Raw genomic sequence first — 15265 nt, forward strand, 5'->3', positions numbered from 1 at the left:
GCTTGTGATGTTGTGATCAGCACGTATATTCGGCACATGTCCAGAACATGATTACTGTTTCTTTTAGATCGAGCCAAATTTAGTAATCAACCCTTTAAGCCATAACAATGATTAGCATCAAATTTCTCCTTGAAATATCAATGGTTTCTCAACCCCTGAGGTCATGGGAATTAACGATATAATCACCCAAGGCGATTTTCTTGATATTTGAATAACTTCTCCCTAGTAATTTCATAAGAAAAGTATGGGACAAGATAAGAGAATTTGCTCTTTAATATTTGGGCTTTAAGGGTTAATCTCCCCGCGTTGGATGCTCAGTCAAACGTCTATTTTCATTCGAACTAAATCGCACCATGAAATAAACAGCAAACCGCCAAGAAACGTGTGATAAGAACACAAGAAATGAGAGAGAAGGAGAGAAGTGCATAGCTTAAACGCAGCCCATCTTGGTCTCGACACGCAAGCAGATGTAAGCTGGATCAACCTGTACGACAATTGAACTCCGCGGATCCAAGAACTTCTCCATGAGAGCAAAAAGTTCAAGGATGCCAACAACTACAAATATTGCTGGGCGAAGAAATGGATTCGTTAATTTGCAGATAAAAGACAGGTCAACACCAGTGCAGCTGAGGAGGTTAGAAGATTTAGAGCGAATTGCGGTGCCACGATGAGTTAAGTACTCTTGCTTCCTTGACACGGTTAGACTTTGCTTATTACCTAGATTAAGCTTATTTTAGCGTTGTTTCCTTATGATCGGTCTGCGTCACGTTGCAGGCATATGGAAACATTTGTCCCTGGCGTCTGCGGTGATCTGCGACACACGCTCGTTGCGATCGGGAAAGTAGAATCTAGTTTTACTTTCCCGACCATTACGACACTTTTGACTAACACAGTTTCTAATAGAAACGTTTGTCTGAGACGATCTGCGGCCTATCGGGGACACACTATTTTGCGTTGAAACACGTGTCATGTATTGCCCAATCAGACTTGAGAAAAATGTCTGGCGCCTTTTTTGCACTAAGGGTACGCTTGTCTGCTGTCGCTGTAATGGCAAATGGGGACATGTGTCTGTTGTGTCTGCGACATGACGCAGACCGATCGCCGATCATGGCGCTGATCGTGTCGCAGACCGATCGAAGATCATTAAGATCATATGGAAACCAGGCTTTAACATGAAACTACGTCAAAATTACACTGAAGAGAAGGCTGGAAAATTATTGTTGCAAGAGCTACCCTACTTTAATTTTAGAGGTAATCTGGCTCTCAGTCACGGTAAGTTTTTAAACGTGGAAAGCCATTGTTTTGTTCATTACCGAGCTTTTGTTTGTTGACATTCTCGCTACCTCTAGCCTTAGTATGGTCCAGCTAATTAACTACTGGCTCCTACCTCTCATGACATCCGGGACATTCCTTTGCATTTAAACAATATGACGCATTTACATTACAGCTCCCCGCCGTCCAACCATTTTGCAATTACCATATCTTGAAAGAGTTCGATTTTTATTCACTTACGTAACACTGATCTGAAATACTGGAAGGCACGTCGAGCTTAAAAATTATCAAAATGTACTTTGCTGCGGGTCTACTTATTTCTGTTATATTTTCTGCACCATTTGCCAAAGGTGAGTTAATTGTTGTAAACGCTTCAGAATATATAGCCTCAGTTTTATTTGAGTACAAAGCCAGAAATTAGTAAGGACTACTACAACATTTAAAGCGTTTTCGTTTTTTGTCAAATCAGATCAGAGGGTCTTTAGCAGCACATCATGATAAGCACACAAACAGATTTAAAGACAGGGCTTAAATTTTTCTTCATTTCACACTACGTTAACGACATCTTCTTGACAGCATGGGAATTAACAGTAATAAGACTCAATTGTGAGTGCTTTATCACAACATGAGAGGTACACATGTCATCGATTATTGAACAGTATGTCAGCCATAAATGCAGGGGTTTGCTTTTATCCTCAAATAGTCCTTGATCCACCTCTGAAGGAAACTGGGCTTAGGTTTTACGCGTATAATAAGATAACATTTTCAGTTTGTCTTCAGTTTACCAGTTTTGTTGTCAAAAAGTATGACTAAAAGTGGTCTTTATTTCTTCACGAGAACGCTTTAAATTATTAACATCATATAATCGCCTATCCGTGTTTGTTACGCCTTGGAATCAAACCAAAGGTTTTATTTGAAAACGTTCATAAAAGACAAATAACGACTAAAATTACTGAATTGGTCGAGAGATTTGTATTTCAAGATTTCAAAAATGAATATATCAATTCGAGTAAAATTAAAGAGAGGCTCGATGAAACAAAAGTTCAAAAATAAGCTGTTTTATGTTAGAATGCATAACAAAATGAGATTACCCAAAAAAATTGAGAAATACATAAATCCACTCGGGTTTGCTGCCAGTGGGAAAAATGGATTAGTTAAATAAATTGGAATAACCAAGTTTGTACGTTAAGTGTTGTTTGTAAAGTGAAATCGTCTTCATGAGCGGTACGTAAAAAAAGAAGCAAACAATAAATAAAATGAATTGTTTGTATGGCATGCCAAAGTAAAATAACGGGCAAAACAATTAAAATCGTTAATCTGCTCGCTCCAAGTGCCAAACAACAAATGAATTAAATAACAGGGTTCTAACTCTTGAGTGTGTGGATAAAACTAAAGTGTAACTTTTAGTTACTGTATTCTGAGCGTTAAAATACAAACCAAGAGTCCAGTCTTTAAACTATTTATAAGTTACCCACGATTAAACAAAATTGAATAAGCCAAAACTGTGGACAAAATTAAGTCACTCGCTTCAGGTGTTAAACAATGAAGTTGAATCAGAATGACTTCTACATCCTAAAACTCTTGGGGCGCCTTTTTTTATCCACAATTCTGGAATAAGAATGGTTGGTACGGAATGCTAGGAATAATTCGGATTGTCTGCATAAAAAAACCCCCGTCGGTCCTGGCCGAGTAAACATTGCGTAACAAATATGGCGGCCGACGAAGAGGCTGCCTTTAAAGCCGTTATCGCAAAGGGTTATCTCCTTTTTAGCAGTCTGTTTTACGTTCTAAATCTTGAGTCTGGTGGAGATGAACTGAGAATCCAAAGTGTGATTTTTCAATGATATCAAAGCTACTGTGCTGTATTTTATGTGACCTGTTTGTTTAACCACCGAGTTTTTAAAAACTGAAATATTCACTCAGCCAGTCAGTTTGATTTGGGGAACGCACGCGCGTTTTAGAACTTAATCGTCAGTAAAATAAATAAACCCCCTTTTCCGGCTTGTTGGTAAATCAATTAATAATGCTTTCGGCTTCGATTGTCCTCAAAATTTCACAGTGTTCGTCGAAGCTTCGGTTCTCGGCCAACTGTTCATCATGTTCTCGGACAATCTTCCACCCTCGGGTATCATCCTCAGGTATACCAGCCGCCTGAAGGAGTGAATTTACTAATTGTATAGCTATAGGGGGCTGGAATTAGCACTGAACTCGCCAGCCGGTTTACAGTGCGACGCGCCTTACCGTGGCCACCCAACAAAATTTCTTTTACAAGTTAGCCGATCAGGATAGCGAATTTGATTGACGGTCACGCCTCCTTGCAAAGTCCAACAGGCAAGTGACGCAACAACGAATTATTGAAAACATGTCATTTTGTATTTTATGGCTAACTTGTAAAAAAAACGTTTGTCATCTGTCCACGGTAAGGCGCGTCGCACTGTAACGGTCGACCAGTACTCGACTGTATCTGTCTTTGTATAACGACTGTTAAAGTCATTGTAAACCAAGTTTTGTTAAAGCGTGATCTTTTTCTTATCTATCCCAGGTACAGAGTGTTACGAATGTTTCACGCATACTTCTTGGGAAGACTGCCGCAGTAAAATGGTAGCAAAAGATTGTGAGATAGCAGATGACAGGTGCGTTCAGGGAGAAATGGCGTTCAACAATAACAACACAACCGAGCGCATCATCTTCAAGACTTGCACAAAGGAGTACGAATGTAAAATCTACGAGAGAGATGGCGCACGAATTCCCACGTGTGCGGAGAAACAGAGGCGCGGCTTCTCAGTCGACTGCCGAGTCACGTGCTGCGAAAACGACATGTGCAACAGAGGAGTGCGTACTAAAATGGTCAGCGTTTTGCTAATTTTCTCATGCGTGCGAACTGGAGCCCTTTTCTTTTGAACGATTACTTTGCATTCACTCTATTATCGAAACTCTCCTGTCAAACGCAAAGCAAAGAAGGTCTAATTGGTTCGACAATGTCATGCGGTATCAGTACACCCTTCCTTTGGCTATCATCGTTGTGCATGGGTGGGTCCCCAGCAAACAAGGAGGAACAACAGCTAAGAAAACCATGGCTTATAAGTATTAAAGAGTGGACGGGACGTGCACTAGTTCCAGCGGCAAGAATGGCCTATCGACGATGGGATTGTAAGCGCATGCTTTGGTCTCTAAAGGTGTGCCTACGGCTCCCTTAGGCCACGGTTAGGGATGGTGATGATGATATTATCGAACTTAATGTAACTTGTGTAACAACTGGGATTTTCCACGTGGTAGTAAATTTAGGCGGCAAAACCGTGTACTTGAGATGAGCAGTAAATCAATCATCTTTCTCTTCGCGCGCCAATAGCACCCCCCCCCCCCCCCCCCATCTCGATCTCTTACGCCCGTTTCTACTCATCGCTTACCTTGTCCACTAATATGCGATCCTTAATATTTAATATTCTCGGAGTAAAGTTCTATTGACAACGAGACGAAATCCTTTTTAACGTCATTAGGAAGGGGTATATCACAATCCTGCCCAAAAATGTCGGGACGATTCTCAAAACTCAATATATAACCCCCCCCCCCCCCCACCCCCGCATGCAATGTTGTCATCAGTGTTGCATGCTGTGTTTATTTACAGCCCGAATGATTTCAGTGTTTATCAACATTACTTGGGGGAGGGGAGCTTTCAGAAATTTGCAATGACATCACCACCTCGCAAGGGATGTAAGGGATGGGTTTCTGTTGATTTGGAGCTTTACGTTTTTGTACCTTCAGCCCACTCTTTATTTTTCTTTTCTTCTTCGCTCCAAGCTCATGCCCACCGAAAAAAGTTTTTTCTATAAAGAATAGGAGCCATTTCGAAGGCAAGAAAACGTGGAAATGGCCTTCATGCATGGGAATGACAGACACATCGAAATAAAGTAAATATTTCGTAAACGAAATTTAGAACAATGAAGGGACGAAACTTAAGCAAGCTAACCTAAAAAATGTGTTCATTGTGTATCAGTAATGGTTATTAATTCAAATAATAAAAGATGTATGTACGTTTCACGGTATATTATTTGTTGGCTTCACACTACAAGCTAAGTTAGTTTCAAGCAAGCACTTGATTCAAGTGCACTTGAAAATCTCAAGTCGCACTTTAGAAAAATTGGCTTCACACCTGGTGACAAAGTATACACTTGAAGCACAAGCTGTCAATCATCTTTCGCGGTAAAATCAGAAATGCGATTGTTCGCCGGAAAATCATGGAGCCTTTGCAACGGAAAAACGTTTTATGTTGTTTACTCTTTATTTTGTCTTTAATTTTAACTCAGAGAGTTTTAACATTACAGGAAATGCATAGGTACTTCATTGTTTACGAGTACTTGGCGACAAAACAAAAGAACAGGTGACATCTTCTGAACTGAAAATCGATGGTTCAGGCTGTCTGTAAAGATGAAATTCAAATAAGATCGTAAGTTTAACTATTTGTATCGGCTTTTCCTTCTTTTTTATGTTTACTTACACACAAAAGACTGTTCCATGGAGTCCTCAAACTGCGAGGCGTATCTCCAGCCATCTATTTTGATTTTGTTGGATTAATTTCAGTTCACGGCAAAATGTTTATCTGTTCTGGCACCGCAGCACGTGGCTTTCAGTTGGTTTCTCTTTTCCTATTGGTCAAGTACTTTCTCAAGTGTGGTGTTGGCCATACTTAGCGGCGTACTTCGGCTTCTTTGAACTACGAACGTTTCCATGGTCACTAAGTAAAGTTTAAGTTGGTAGGTTTTACCCCTTCACACTCAAAGTAGGTTTCAAGTGCATTTAGATTATACTTACAAGCTCTAGTGTGAAGCCAACAATTATTTCAGACAGCTTTGTAAACAAAATTAATGTAATCAGTCGTCATAAAAATTGAGATAAAATTAGCTTTCAGTTCTTGTTAAAATACGCGTGCAAGATGGGAGATCAGTGCACAACAGAGAACTACAGCGATACTCTATTATCTTTACTCCGAGTCGCCGCAAGTTTTCAAATTCGATCGCATTACCAATCACGATTTTCAGTTCTTCACCGAAATGAAGACAACCGCGTTTTTCATCCTAACCGTGTGTGTCTGTGCTGTCACTGTGGATGCCTCACAGACAGGAGTGAAGAATGTGTCCAAACCTAGTGATAAAACAGATGGCAAAATTGTTGTGAACCAGCTCTGCAATCCGGCTGCTATCGGGACAGAAATTAACTCCCTGAAGAAAGACATTGAGAAAATGAAGAAGGAATTGACGCAGCGATTAGACAACAAGGAATATGAAGGTAAATATTGAAATTTTATCTGACGTGGCATACATTCCGACATTGTCGATACCAGTTGCGAGCAGCTTAGAGAGCGACTTCAAGTGAATTATTAAGAATTCCATACTTTGTGATTTTGATTATTATCTCACAGACTTAAGAAGCCAATGATCGCGTTTTTGCTACCTTTAATTAAAGATTACCGTAATGTACATTCGCGCATAATCACGGACAGTCCAAGGAAATCTTACGGATATTTGCAGTTGTTTTCATCGGCAGAGTAATTCACTTCTTCAGAGTTGTTAGGGCAATTTGTCTATCTCAAAGAGATTCCAGCGAACACGATTCGCCCTGACGAAAGGGTTAACGCCTGAAACTTCGGCAATCGAATTTCTTTACGGTGGTCAAATTATGTTATCATCTCTGTTGATAAAAGACATAAAACCAAAAATTTGTTCCACTCTCCACCGAAACAGCACCACAGTTTCTTTCGAAAATAACCCACTTATCTTGGAATTGTGAGCCTTCCATGCCAATGAGTCATATCACTCGTAAGACTCCCTTAAAACCGACTGCGTGGGAGGCTAAGGAAATCTAAATATTCTAATCTGAATGTTTACTGTCTCAGGACTACAACTAGCGTTGTATGAATTATAGCTATTGATGTACAAAATTCGAATCTATTTAGACTAAAATCTAATTAACTTTCTTTCAACTTTGCAGTGCCCATAAACGCTACTTTGTTACGGAAGGAAGTTGAGCAACTCCGCAGAGAACTAACGCAAAAGATGGACAAAATACTTGCCGGCCAAAATAGAGGTACTTTGCAATACCTCCTAAAAATCTAAATCACTTTGACTCTTAGAAATACCACCTTAAAACATTATTTAAGTGAAAAGGGAGAAATCAACAGTAAAATCATTCGTAGGATTATCTAGATTCGTTATTAAATGTTAACAATCCCGACACGAGAAAAGAAGCGACTGAGCATTTTCGCATTTTGCGCATTTCCGTGTAGCTGTTTGTTCCGACTGCATATCAGTATGATTGTGTATTAGATTTGAGAGACGATACTTTTAAATCGACCACTTGGCAATTGACCAGTGTCATAAACCTGAAAGCTTTTCCTCGAAGAGCGGTTAATAATATCAGTAACGTCTTAAACACCTTTTCTTCGCTTTTATGTTTACAATTTCTTTTCATGATTGCGACAAAACTATGCACATTACCAACTAAACTGTGTAATCAGAATATTTTAATGACCAAATTGACATGTACATAGGCATTGATAGTGTAATTAATGAATCATTTCCTGATTTACTGAATTGAATGTCTTTTCTTCACACTCATGGATCAAGCTGAATACTGCCCCAGTGTGCTTTGGTACTAAATACAACCAGTTTGACAAGTTCACTGTTCCCGTTGGCGGCAGGCTGGCCTCAGTCAAACTGGTTCATTTGTACGGTTTCGTGACCTGTGATATAAACATTCCTTACTCCTGGTCTTATTGGGGATGCAGTATCTATCACGGCCACTTAAAAGATCACGTCGGCGTTGTCATAACGACCTCAGCCAATCGCGTCCTTTTGCCCTCCAGCCAGTTCATGTTAGGCGGTTATGGCAAATACAAATGGTCTAAGATCCTGGGATACAATTCGTTTTCGCCAGAGATTGTTTTATCTGCATTCACCAATCCACCATCCGTGGCCAAAGGGCAAGAGCTGCGGTTATGGTACAATGAAGATTTGACAAATTACAGCGAGAATAACAACGATGGAACATCTTGTTGTGAAGTTTTTGCTCGCTTCATATGAATCTCAGTTTTCAAAGGAAAAAATATTGCTGTTTTCGTTTACCGGGCATTTTAAGAAGGTATGAATGTAAACATATTTGGGTTAAATTCAGTTTTCAACAGTTTTACTATGCGGAACGAGAAGCTCACCAGTTTTTAAAACTGTACTGGAAAGTCTGTAGCAATCAATAAAAAAAGATCTTGTATGCTTTTCATTGAATATGCAATTTGTGTTTACGAATTTTGGCAGCACAATTCAACTTCCGATGTACAGTTTATGTAGATTTTTGCCCAAGGAACCAATCATTAATTTGTCTCCTTCACGTTCTGATGAAACTTTAGAGAATGCTGGTCGCTTCATGATGTGAAGACAGAAAAATTCAAGATCACAGGTCTGATCCAAAAGCCATTGCACTTCATAAAACGCTAACCCCCAGACTCTTATTTATGCCAAGCAGGTTTTAGAAATCCAGAGTATTATTAATATCTATCGCCAGACACAGATAGCTACATTCATGAAGAGCGGAATAAAGAAACAGTTGTAAAACAAACCTTTAAATCATGTGTCATTGACCGGAATTATAAGGACTCGCGAAAAAAGATGGCGCCCAAATTACTTCACGCCCCTTCCCCCAACAACTAGCGTTATTTCACTAACTGCCCATAACGCCTTACAAATCATCCTCGTGCTACTTAATGGACAAACTCTATATACGATCAGTATACAATACAAATAACTAATTACATATCATCAGCGAAAGTTCTATCATTAAAATTGAGTATATAATAAAGTGAAATGAGATAAACAACTTTTTAAGGTATGCTTTCTTGAAGAAATGGGTTTTTATTTGACATTTAAAGGCATTGATGTCGGCAGCCTTCCTTGAATAAAGGGTAATGGTAATGCAGTTATATACCGCATTTTCTATTTATATGTACATATATTCAAATGCGGTTTACATCAGCATATGTCCATTAGCGACCACCTCCTACCCACCCAACCCATGAAATCATGAAACGGCACAAAGATCAGACCAGCACACCGGGAACTCCATGCCCTACTCTTTGCAATTAGTGTCTGGGTTCTTTAATGTCCCACAGGGTTATGAACATTGGAGTGTTGTGAGACGGGGCCTACGGTTTATCGTCCTTATCCAGGAAGACTAGAACGTCTAACCATTTTCAGATGTACTTACAAAGTCAGCACTTTCTCCTCAGTTATTTAAAGACCCTGAGTGTTGGTCCGGCCGGGGTTTGAACCCACGACCTCCCGCACAGTAGTCCGATGTTCAATCAACTGAGCTAACCGGTCGGCGGTCAAAAATAATCTGGCAGTTCGATCCAGAGCCTGGGTCCAGCGACGGAAAACGCCCTATCTCCGTAAGTCACAGCTCTTAGTCTAGATCTCGGAGAACTTAAAAATTCTTGAGAACAAGGTTTAAGTGAGCGCTTATAACAGCTAAGGACCAAAACGATCAGATAAATAAATAAATAGGCGCCAAGCCATCAAGTGCTTTCAAGAGAGGATCAAAGGATTCTCTCCTGGTCCTTTATAGATTAACAAAAATGTTTAAAACGTAATACAGTGAGATACAGGTAACCAGTGCAGCGATTTCAAACAGGAGCCCGTATATGGTCGTACTTGCGAGCAAGAGTGGCCACACGCGCAGCAGTGTTCAATACTTATCACATCCTATTGATCTGATATTTAGGAAGTCCAAGCAAACGAGCGTTGCAATAGCCAATCTCAGACGTGACAAAGGAGTGAACTAAGGTTTCAGCAGAACCATGATCTAAGTATTTTCTAATGTTCCCTATGTTTCGAAGATGGTGTTGAGAGCTCTTACATACTATACTTATTTGTTTATCCAATGCCATATCCTGGTCAAGAATCACTCCCAAATTTCTCACAAAGGGCTGGTGTCCAATAGCTTCAGCTCCAACTTGAATGGAAGTGTATTTAAGGATAAGAAAGTATTGTTTGTGCTCATTGTTAAAATGTCCGGCAAAAGACTGAATCATGTTGCAATGAGTCCAGTCGAAATAACACACAATAAACCTCGCCTTTTTAAACACAGTTTAAACTCTACTCCGAGGTCTCTAAATTTGAACGACAGTTTTTCAAATGCGTATAATTTTATACTCTTAACCTGCATTTTTTAAATAGAGGATAGCAAAATGACTTTCTTCTAGCTCGGTTTAAAAATCACAAAAAAATCTCTGGGTCTTTGTCTCTTTTACTATTGACAATCAACTAGATGCAAGAGTTCATTCAGTAAATCTCTTGGAGTTTACATTGATAAGCGCCTTTCCTGGTCAGCTCACATTGATTACGCCAAAAACTATGTAATAGACATTTTAATCACAAAGCGCTCATGATGAACAAAATTCAGAATAAAAGTGCGTCTGCCTGTCTGCAGAAGGTCTTTAATCCCGCAGTAAATACAAAATATAATCTTCGTAATAACAATAAGAAATTGTATCTTTACCAACCTCGGACTGGACATATGAAAAGAACTTTTGCTTACAACGGCTCTAAGGTTTAGATGACCTTCCAGGTTCACTGAGAAAGGCGTGAAATATTCCACTTATCATCTGTTAGACCCTAACCAGTTTCCTAGTCTCATTTTAACATAAACACACTTCATAGAATGTCTTCAGTTTACTGTGTGTCACACAAGAAGCAGTGGAGACGACGTTTACGATTTGGCTTTGTTTATAATAATTGCGCTAAACGGGATAAAAAATGATAATACAAACATATCTTTACGGACTTCGTGCAAATTTTGAGCAACTGACAAATGCTTGCTACACGAAGTTTGCGAGTGCTAGAGTGATTTCCCGTGAAACAGAGAATAACAACTAGTCAGTACCAAGTGGCTACAAGTAAACAAAAGAAGGCAATGAAATTAGTGCATAATAGCGCGTAGTATCCTACTACCGTTTCACGGGTTAAGTAAAATCAATCTATCAAGTACTAAAGTGATATAAAGGACAATAGCAAGTAATTAAATAACAGAAAACATATCATAACCTAGATTTTTCGCTCGAATTCGCGCGGCTTAGCTGCCGGGAGGACCGTGGGCCCGACAAATTTATTAACCAGTCGCTTCGCGAGGATCAAGATACTAACTCTACAGTAAATTGTCGCTAAGAAATGGTCACCAAAGAAGATCGGAAGATTGAAGTGAGAACTTTTTTCCCCGTTCTTCTGTAACTTAAACAACCGGTGTACACGCCTCCACCTTCACCAAACTTTTGCCTTCGCGCGCGAACAGAACCGACCCATGAAGGCAAAACTTTATAAGTGTACTACTACAGAATTAAATCTCAAACCATCTGCGGCCACTAATGACCGAGACCTCTATTTCTTAAAAAAGGGGAAAAGAGGAACTCTTAAGATGTACAAAGAAACGACTTTTAAAGTAAAACCTCTCAGTTGGGAAGGACCATTCCCTAGGAATTAAAGATAATCTGTTGTAGGAGAAGTCGAATATAATGTTTTTAGCGGGAAAAATAAGTATCGTCGACGAATAGTCGCTTATTGAAGAGAAATGGTAACTAAAGAAGGATAATGAGGATGCGATTAAATATGCCTCCATAGAAAATTTATTCGCACTCAAGGTCTTTTGATGAGTCCTTCTTTATCTCAGCAGAAGAGGAATATGCTAAGTACAGTGATTTGCGGCTGGATTTCTCTTCCTTGGGGGCTTTAATTTAAGTTTATGTACCTTCAAGCGCATTCTGACTTTTAGTCTTTTCAAAATTCACAATTTTCCTTGATGGGATAACGTAACTGAGGGAAGCGGTAAGAAGATGATATGAAAGTGAATGGATTGAGAGAAACTATTGCAAACATTATCATTACATTACTACTGTTTTTTTCACGCTCCAAGCTCATGCCCGCCGGCAAAAGCTTTTTCTACATGGAAAAAGGGGTCTTTTGGAAGGCAAAAAAATGTAAAAAGCATTCTTAAAGATTAGGAATGATTAACAAAGATAAAAGATAGCAAAGGCCTCAATGGAATTTTGGAATACCGAAAGAATGATGCCTCAATCTGTGTCAGCGCTGGTTATTAATTTAAAAGAAAATGAATTTATCTTTTCACGCTCATTATAAACATTTTCGACAACTTTTGTAAACAAAATTAATGCAATCAGTCGTCATCAAGTGATAAAATTAGTCTTCAGTTCTTGTTAAAATACGCGTACAGGATGGGGGATCAGTGCTCAACAGAAAACCACAGCGATATCATATTAACTATACCACTCAAGTTTTCACATACGATTGCATAACCAATCACGATTTTCAGGTTTTCACCGACATGAAGACAACCACGTTTTTCATTCTAACCGTGAGCATCTGTGTAGTCGCTGTGTATGCCTCAAAGACAGGAGTGAAGAATGTATCGAAAGGCAGCGTTTAAACGGAAGGCAAAGTTGTTGTAAGCCAGCATTGCAATTCGGCTGCTATCGCCACAGAAATCAGGTCCCTGAAGGAAGAGGTTAAAACTATGAAGAAGGGATTGACCCAGCGATTAGACAGCAAAGGTAGGAAAGAACAAATTTATTTGACTAAATGTTTATTAATTGAATTGGCTCCCGCCGTCAATTCTTTCTGTCCAAGTTGCAAAGAAATGTTATAACAGTTTGGTCTAACAAGTCATCCCGACCCGAAAAAAGAAGAGACAGCTTTATTTTTGATCTCCGCGTCTATGTGTCATGTGTTTAGATCGGAGAGCCTATATATACTCTTAAATCTACCACTCGCCGAAGGACCAGGCTAACTTACGTGTCAAAAAAAGGGAGAGCTTTTTCTTGAGGAGCAGTAAATTATATTTGTAACCTCTTCGTGAAGAAAACTCCATTTCTTCGCTTTTTATTTTCACAATTTCTTTTCATTTCCCATTGCGACAAAACCACTCTACCAAATAAATTGTGTAATCAGAATATTCTAATTACCAAATTTACACGTGCATATTCATCGATAATGTAATTAATCACTCGAATTCCCTGACCCAATTAATCTCTTCTTCAGATCCATGGATCAAGCTGAATACTGCCCCAGTGTGCTTTGGTGCCAAAAATAACCAGTTTGGCAAGTTCACTGTTCCCGTTGGCGGCAGGTTGGCCTCAGTCAAACTGGTTCATTTCTACGGTTTCGTGACCTGTGATACAAGAATTGCTTCCTCAGGCTATTCTTATTGGGGATGCAGTATCTATCACAGCGGCTTAAAAGATCACGTCGCCGTCGTGATAACGACCTCAGCCAATCGCGTCCTTTTGCCCTCAAGCAAGTTCATGTCAGGCAAATGGTCTAAGATCCCTGGATACAATTCGTTTCCTCCAGAAATCGTTTTGTCTGCGTTTTCGAATCCACCATCCGTGTTGAAAGGGCAAGAGCTGCGTTTATGGTACGCTGAAGATTTGACGAATATCAGCGAGTATGACAACGATGGAACATCATGTTGCGATGTCTTTGCTCGTTTCATATAAATCTCAGTTTTCAAAGGAAAAAAAACTGATTTTTTTCGTTAACCGGTAATTTTAAGAGGGTATGAATGTAAACATTTTTGGGCTAAATTTAGTTTTTAACAGTTTTCTTTTCCTCAAAACGCTTAACTGTGCAGAACGAGAAGCTCACCAGTTTATAATACTGTACTGGAAAGTCTGTAGCAATCAATAAAAAAAGATCTTGGATGCTTTTCATTGAATATGCAATTTGTGTTTATGAATTTTGGCAGCACAATTCAACTTGCTATGGGCGGTGTATGGATATTTTTGCCCAAGGAACCAATCTTTAATTTTTTTTTCCTTCATATTCTGATTAAAGTTTGGAAAATCCTGCTCACTTGATGATTTGAAGACAGAACAATTCAAGAGCACAGGTTTCTATCACAGCGGCTTAAAAACACTTCGGCCCAGACTCTTATAAATGCAAACTAGATTTCAATTTAGAAATCCAATGAATTGTTAAAGCCTGTCGCCAGACACAGAGAGACATATGAAGAGCGGGAATTAACAAACAGCTGCAAAACAGAGCTTTGAATCATGTATCATTGACTGGAATTACAAAGCGCACCAAAGATGGCACCCGAATTACCCCACTGCCCTTCTCCCAAACACTTGCGCGCACACAGACTTCTCGTACAATAGTGTAATGTGCTCAAGGATAATAAACTATTGTAAGTGTTTATTAAAACGTCGTGCAGTAGACTGAATCGTGTTGCAAGACCAGTCGAAATGATGCACAATAAACCGCGCCTTAAAAAAACGGTTCAAACCTCTACTTAGAGGTCTCTAACTTTGAACGACGGTTTTTGGAATGCGCAAAATTTATACTCTTAACCTTTATTTATTTAAAAATCTAGAATGGCAAATTGACTTTCTTCTAACCCGATTTGAAAATCACAAAAATCCCTCTAGAGCTGTCTCTGTCTCTAAACCTATTGACAATCATCTAGTTGCAAGAGTTCACTCCAGTGAATATTTTGGAGTCTACATATTGATGAGCACCTTTCCCGGTCAGCTCACATTGATTTATGTCTCTGCAAAAATAGTTTTTTCACTCAGGCTTTAGCAGGTCTTCGGCAAATAAGAGATTTCAATCCCATGGAAACATCTTTAACAGTTTACAATGGAATAGTCTAACAACGGTTTGACTGTTAATGATAATAATAAGCCTTAATTCATCCACCCATCTTAATCACTGTTGTGATATATTGTAGGGGATAATTTGTGGTTGACTTTGGCTGGTAGAATATTGATTCATAAGTTACAAAACCGGGCTACTGCTACTGAGATTATCAAGCATTATTGAACCGTGAGAAAACATTTTTTCAGTGAGTGGCCTGAATGTACTGGCTAAGCATAAATGCGGTGCTTCACTTGTGTCTGTCAACTTTAATTCGATCATTTTCATGTTGTTAAAAGGCTTTT

The 15265-nt window shown here is 39.2% G+C and overlaps 2 protein-coding genes across 6 annotated transcripts; both read left to right on the forward strand.

Moving 5' to 3' along the window:
• The first annotated feature begins 66 nt into the window (after positions 1–66).
• Positions 67–4810, forward strand: LOC146454519 (uncharacterized). 3 transcript variants are annotated; one of them, XR_014859256.1, is made up of 2 exons: positions 67–698; positions 3815–4117. XR_014859256.1 is itself a non-coding variant. In XM_085095437.1 (2 exons), the coding sequence occupies exons 1-2, from the start codon at positions 1565–1567 to the stop codon at positions 4171–4173; spliced, it is 417 nt and encodes a 138-aa protein (XP_084951563.1). In that variant the 5' UTR covers positions 67–1564; the 3' UTR covers positions 4174–4810. The 3 variants fall into 3 exon arrangements, 2 of the variants coding, with proteins under 2 accessions (XP_084951563.1, XP_084951562.1); XM_085095437.1 differs by having other exon boundaries at positions 67–1622; positions 3815–4810; XM_085095436.1 differs by having other exon boundaries at positions 67–1272; positions 3815–4810.
• Positions 4811–4923: 113 nt separating this feature from the next.
• Positions 4924–14040, forward strand: LOC146454520 (uncharacterized). Of its 3 annotated transcripts, none has more exons than XM_085095431.1 (3): positions 4924–6555; positions 7258–7353; positions 13365–14040. In XM_085095431.1, the coding sequence occupies exons 1-3, from the start codon at positions 6321–6323 to the stop codon at positions 13820–13822; spliced, it is 789 nt and encodes a 262-aa protein (XP_084951557.1). In that variant the 5' UTR covers positions 4924–6320; the 3' UTR covers positions 13823–14040. The 3 variants fall into 3 exon arrangements, with proteins under 3 accessions (XP_084951557.1, XP_084951556.1, XP_084951558.1); XM_085095430.1 differs by lacking the exon at positions 13365–14040 and adding an exon at positions 7879–9089 and having other exon boundaries at positions 4925–6555; XM_085095432.1 differs by lacking the exon at positions 7258–7353 and having other exon boundaries at positions 4929–6555.
• The last annotated feature ends 1225 nt before the right edge of the window (positions 14041–15265 follow it).

Source organism: Pavona decussata, unplaced genomic scaffold (genome assembly GCF_977016875.1).
Source record: "Pavona decussata unplaced genomic scaffold, jaPavDecu1.1 SCAFFOLD_300, whole genome shotgun sequence".
Lineage (NCBI taxonomy): Eukaryota > Metazoa > Cnidaria > Anthozoa > Scleractinia > Agariciidae > Pavona > Pavona decussata.